This window comes from Nothobranchius furzeri, chromosome 6 (assembly GCF_043380555.1).
Source record: "Nothobranchius furzeri strain GRZ-AD chromosome 6, NfurGRZ-RIMD1, whole genome shotgun sequence".
Taxonomy (NCBI): Eukaryota; Metazoa; Chordata; class Actinopteri; order Cyprinodontiformes; family Nothobranchiidae; genus Nothobranchius; species Nothobranchius furzeri.
In genome coordinates, this window is record NC_091746.1 from 24,593,211 (window position 1) to 24,599,477 (window position 6,267).

Sequence of the window (6,267 nt, forward strand, 5' to 3'; positions counted from 1 at the left end):
AACGTTCCTAATGAGCTTCACTGGTTCACGTAGCTGTCCGTGCACGAATGCTCGCCGCTAGCACACAAGCAGCTAATCCCAGCGTGTGTCTGCAGGGTTCAGCGAGGGTTTGACACACACGTTTCATCGTGACTGAAGTGCTTTTGAGCACCAGAACAGTGTAAAAAGGTAAAACAGGTCAGTTTGTTAGAGTCAGCTGCTGCGTGATCACAAACACGTGTGATCAAGTTTAGCCTGGCCTGATTTCACCCCTACTGAGGGGGGTGACACTGATATGGGCTCTCCTTCACATGAACCTTGGGACTGCAACAGCAAACGATGGCATCAGGGAGGAGGGGCGGGGTGGAGTAGATGAACTGCTCCTCTTCCAAGAGCGAGGGATGATTGGGGGGGGATCTGGGCAGGTGCTGAGAGACAGATATGTGCTTTTTATTTCTCTGCTGTGCGGGAGATTGTGCCGACAGAGGGGAAGAGGAAGGGAAAAAAGGACAGGTGAAAAATGTCCCCCTGTGGGAGAGGAAACGAGGGAAGTGAAGAAGGCTAGCTTCGCTTTGAGAGATGGACTAAACCATCCCCGGAGGGGGTGCAGAAGCTCCTAGCTAAACGTTCCGACCAGGTGATGGATGAGTTTTGTGTTTACCCCCTCAGCTTTTTTCTCACTCTTCAGCAGAGCTCGGAGCGCTCTGCTTGTGTTCGTTTGTGTGTGACTGCCTGATCGTGCGCCAGACAATCCCCGCTTCGCCTCCCTGACATTCCCAGGGAGCGGAAAACACATCCCCTGTAACAATCGATAGCTCTCCGCAGCTCCCAGCCCCATCTGCAGTCCTTGGAAGGCCCACCTCCTGTGGCTGCCGCTGCTACTAATTCTGTGTCCCACCGTTTCCTGCTTAGAGCCCCCGTCCCTGAGATTAAAGAGCAGCACAGCTACTGGAGTCCTTTGCTCACAGGAGGAGGGAGATGGGGCGGGAGAAGGCAGCTCTGTGGGAAGGTTGTAGATCCCGAGGAATCTCCCCAGTGTCGGCTTACAAGTGCTACTCATTTGCACTTCAGGGGCTGTTTGACTCGTCTCAGTTTCAATTATCCGCAGCAAATCAAAGCACTGGGAGGTGAAATCACATCCAAAACTAGTTTGTGATGCAGAAATGTTCTGATCAATACAAGAAAACAGTTTTTAGGTCCTGCAGGACTGACGGGCTAACAGCTAGTCCAAAGGCTGAAGCTGTTTGAGGATGGCAGCAATCCGCCCAGAGCTGGTTTCCCTCAGACGAGCCCTTTTCTTAACTCGTCTGCCAAAGGTGCGTCCTCAAACGCGCGCTCTGTGATAGACAGCTGTATGTAAGCGGTGGTCTAACGCTATTGGTTAATGCTGAACAACACTCCCCGGTCGGCTCATGGGCCCCCTAGTGAACTACGCCTTTAAACTCATCAATGATGCTTGCTGAATTTTGCAGCGTGGGAATCCTTTTGACATCTCTGGTCAGTAATATGCTTTGGACTAGTGGTTAGCTCATCAATCCCATAGAAAAGAAAAGCTCTTTCTCCTATTGGAGGCCATTCGGGGTACAACAATATTACAGCTTTTGCACAGAAACAGAAAAATCCCCTTCAGCAACCTTTCTGTGTTAAAGTGACCTGGTCGTCTGAATTAGTTTTTCTGTATGAAGTCCGTCTTGTTTAACTGAAAAAAATCACAGTTTGATTTCAAAGAGTCAATAAAACAGTTTTTAGTTGAATGTTTTGTAAAACTTTTTTTTAAAAAGCAGCATAAGTTTGAAAAGTCGTTTCCTTAAAACCGTAAAAACAAACGTCAACGCCGTCATTTGTTTATTGAACAGAACAACACAAATCAGCTGTTCCACCTCGGGGCAGCGCGCCGTTTGGGTTTGGTGATAAGCTGACGGACACACTGTGGGTGTTGTTTAGTTCCAGGCATTTTTCCAATTTACCTGCGACCGTCATCTTCTCACGTCTCTCACAGTCGGGATCAAAGCCGAAGTCTCCGGGGCAAAAACACACGCTGCGTCTGCTCCACGTTGCACTTTTTGAACAAAAATCCGAAGCTAGCTCACGCTTCGCAGCGTAATCGCGACTGCACCCAGGCACATCTCACCTCTGCAAACAGCCAGCGACTCGCACAACATGGATCAGCCTCTAAAGCGTTCCCTTTGAAACTCCATGAGCAGAGATTTCCTTTTAGGTGATCACTGCCCTAGCAGCTGTCATCCACAAAGCATGGTCTGGTCTGAGAAACGGTAACGAAGGGCAGGAGCAGTGACGAGGTGAGATTAATAAAGGGGGGGGGGGGAGATGGTGAGCAGAGGGAGGAAGGGAGATGTGGAGCAGAAAGGACGAGCGGAGTGGAGAAGAGGGGAGGAATCTGGACATGCGAGGAGAAGTGTGAAGGACACGGCGAAGGGAAGAGGCAGGAATCAGATCTCACTTTAGGAAAACAAAAGAGGTTTCTGTTTAGTTTCGTGCAGTTTTGATTCCTTCTATGATCTCATTTCCCTTCTTTCTCCTGGAGTGTGAAAGTGTCATCCAACAGCCGTTGCTCCGGCGAGGTGTTTACAGCGAGGAAAGGTCGATGTGCACCCAGCTCCTGGTGCAATCTACTGTCATCTCCCGCCTCGACTACTGCAATGCCCTTCTAACTGGTCTTCCAGCCTGTACTGTGAGACCTCTTCAAATGGTCCAGAATGCAGCGGCGCGTCTGGTCTTCAATCAGCCAAAAAGATCACACGTCACCCCTCAGTTCATTGAGCTCCACTGGCTACCGCTAGCAACACGCATCAAATTCAAATTGCTAACACTAGCATACAAAGTCCGAGATGGTACGGCTCCCATCTACCTGAATCCTCTTGCAAAGGCTTACGTCTCGGCCCGGCCGCTCCGCTCATCACAGGATCGTCGGCTAGCAGTGCCTACACCACGCTCAGGACAATCCAGACTCTTCTCATGCATCGTTCCACAAATGTGGAACGACCTACCAAGCACTACCAGAACAGGGGCTTCCTTTTTGACTTTCAAGAAACTCCTGAAGACCCTGCTCTTCAGAGAGCATCTTCTAAACTAGCACCCTCCCTGCACCCGTCCCCCCCTCTCTACTGTCCACTCCTTGTTCCCTCCTCTCCATGACTGATGTCAATGTTGTTGTTGTTACTGTTGTTGTTAGCCTCAAGGGCAACATGCCAATTATCACTTGTAAGTCGCTTTGGACAAAAGCGTCTGCTAAATACATAAACATAAACACATAAACATGTGCTGACAACGGGCCTGGCTGCAGGGCTTCTCCCTCTCCTGCTTCCCACCTGACTCGGAAGCCTCACGTCGGGCTCGTTCTGTAACGGACGAGACGCGTCTGCCGTTAGGAGCGTCATCGTTCGCGACTCACCGCCCACCTTTGACTCTTCTCACGTGAAAGTGCACGGCGGCGGGTGTCGCGCTCCTTCGTCCTTTGATGCATCACAGCACCTTTCCCTCTTTCTGGAAGAACTGCGATCTCTGTAGCACGCTGCTCTCGTTCATCACTCATTACCGCTTTACTTTGGTCTTCTTTTGTTTTCAGATTCTTCAGAAAAAAAACTGAAAATGTGCCTTTAAACATTCCCGTTCCCACTAAGGAGGGCTTCAACGATAACCACGTGGCACTAGCCACGAAATAAATAAAGAATGAGAAAGACGAAACCTCAGCTAATCTCATTTTTCTGTCAGTGTTTGGTTTTCACCTGTGGATGCGGGAGGAGCAGCAGCTCTGTCCTGAGCCCCTCCCAGGAGAGGTGCTGTCAGTCACCGCTGCAGCTCCGCCCTCTGGAAGTGTGGGTGGGGTAAGAGTCTGGGACTGGCGTGACTTGCTCTTTAACTCGTTCACTGCCAGCCGTGTCCTGACCAGAAAGCCCCTGGCCGCCAGCGTTTTTGAGCGTTTTACTGTTTTGTGAAGAGCCACAGAACATTGTGCTCTATGATGATGTAAACAGAAAACTACCAAAAGAAAGAGGAGACTGACTTCTTACATCAGGAAGAATCAGCGCATTTCGAGCGTTATCCGTTCTTTCACCGTAAGTCGATGTAGAATTGCGATCGAGCTTTTCCGGTTCGCGCCCTAAACCATCTCCTAACTCTTGGATTTTCCGCTTCCTGGTCACGTGACGTGTCACATACGCAGATGAAGTTCAGCTTTAGAAACGTGATGTTTGTTCTCACGGTGCGGGGGCTCGTTCCGACACCTGCCCTGTAAAAAAGCGGTTGGATTTAAGATGACGACGTTAGTCGTTTATGGCAGGAAGTGAGCCCTGAAACGACTCGTTCTGGACAAAACTGAAACTGTCAAGAAGAAAATCGGTGATTTTGCTTCATGTGAGAGATTTAGTGCAAAGAACACGTTTTCTATGGACCTTCTGTAACTATTATGACTCATAAAAATCCTAACATTTCTCCATTAAAGCAGACGGACTCGTGCAGACAAACGGCTCCTGGTGCTTTCTGGCCACGGTAATATTGAATGAATCTTTAGCATCACAAGCATCTACGCACAAACGCAGATATCCACACAGCTGCCCTCCCTTACCCCGGGGGGGGGGGGGGGGGGGGGGGGGAGATCCTTTTAGAGCTCGTTTAAAGGAGAACGCTATTTAAACGGAGCGACAGAGCCTTTAGACCTGCACCTGCCCTCGTTAGGTTGCACCCGGTGTTCAGTCTCAATACCTTACCGCTTCATTTCATGCCTCCTGGTTCCATGCAGCGCTGCCCACTCATACGTGCCACATCGATTGTTAATCCGACACTTGATATGCACGGTGCTCACTCAATTCCTATCATGGTTTTATGTTTGCCCCCTTTCTCCGAACTGTTTATCTAAAGCTCTCTTTGTATCTCTGCCCTGTTCTCTCTCCAGGATGGATATTACTCCCACCGGCCGAAGGAGAAAAGTAGAGTTGACAGCAACAATGAGAACTCTGTCCCCAAAGACTTTGAGAATATAGACAACAGCAACTTTGGTGCACGTTCACAGCCGCACCGCCAGTCTGTAGGGGCCCCCGGCGGCAAGCAGCGTCTACAGGATGATGCCCGTTCCCAGCAGCAGGCCTGGCATGACAACTCCCTCCGACTGGGCCACGGCTCCAACGAAGTTCTGCCTGTAGGACACCAGTCGCTGACAGTTAGGAGCAACACCTCCTACCCTGGAGGTCAGGGCATCGTGGGAGGTCAGCAGCAGTACCGCCGTGCCTCTCAGGCCCAACCTGCCCAGTTACAGCACCGACATCAACACCCCCACAGGAATCCGGCGACTGCAGCCTCATCCGAGGTCTCATACGACCAACCGCCCAAGTGTGAGATCAACGGCAAGGAGGCCATTTCAGCCCTGTCCAGAGCAAAGAGCAAGGGGTGCCGGCAGCAGATAGCCGAGGTGTACTGCAGACATAAGGAGGGCCAATTAATGCCTGAGGCTGTCACGCGCTATTGCCCCATTGAAGGTAAGCATGCTTCTCTATTGCATGATGGTGTAGTAGTTTGCAAGTAGCACGGTGTTTGGATCAAGTTTCACAAACACCAGTGTTGATCTCACCGTGCTGACTGTTGGCAACACTTGAATAGGAGAAAAGATTCAGATTTTTCAGTTGGAATTGCGCTAAAATGGTTCCTTTTCATTTGTTTAAGAGAAGATTTACGTGTAGTAATGAATCATTTTGGAATAGTTTCACGTGCATGCTGAAGGTGAAAATAGTCTCGTATCACCTCACCAATAGAAAATAGACGGGGTAATGCCCGGGTCAGGAAAAGCCGCACATATCTACATCACACTGCTAATTAGCATTCATGGACTCGCCAAACATAGAAGGATGTGTTGATTCATCTTCCAGGAGAGAGCAGAGCATGTCTCTGCTGTTAGAAGCTAACTGTTAAGCTTGGTTTATGCTCGACGCATTTACTTTCCGCTTGGTGAGGCGGCTCGCGGATGGAACGCGCTTCACAACTCGCAGCGTTTATGATTCATGCGGCTCGTTTCTGCGGTGAGCCAATATTCTCCCAAACTGTAGGGGGCAGCATCCAACACTACACCATAGTAGAAGTAGAAATTACTCTTTACAACATGGCATTCCAGCATTTTTAACAGCGTTCTCGACTTTTCCGACAGTGCGAGCTATTTCTCTCCAAGAATTATTAACAACATGTTGATCACGGTGATCTCTGAGAGCTGAATCATACAAATGTCTGTATTTATGAACCTCTGCCATACTAGTTCTTGCCGGTCCGACCTGTTTTTCCACA

At 49.7% G+C, this 6,267-nt stretch overlaps 1 protein-coding gene across 1 annotated transcript in view; it reads left to right on the plus strand.

Moving 5' to 3' along the window:
* The window catches only part of xylt1 (xylosyltransferase I), a 131,413-nt gene that overhangs the window by 64,434 nt on the left and 60,712 nt on the right, over nucleotides 1-6,267 (plus strand). The window contains exon 2 of the mRNA XM_015970805.3: nucleotides 4,892-5,471. Within this exon, the coding sequence (XP_015826291.3) occupies nucleotides 4,892-5,471 (580 nt within the window). The remainder of the gene's footprint in view (nucleotides 1-4,891; nucleotides 5,472-6,267) is intronic.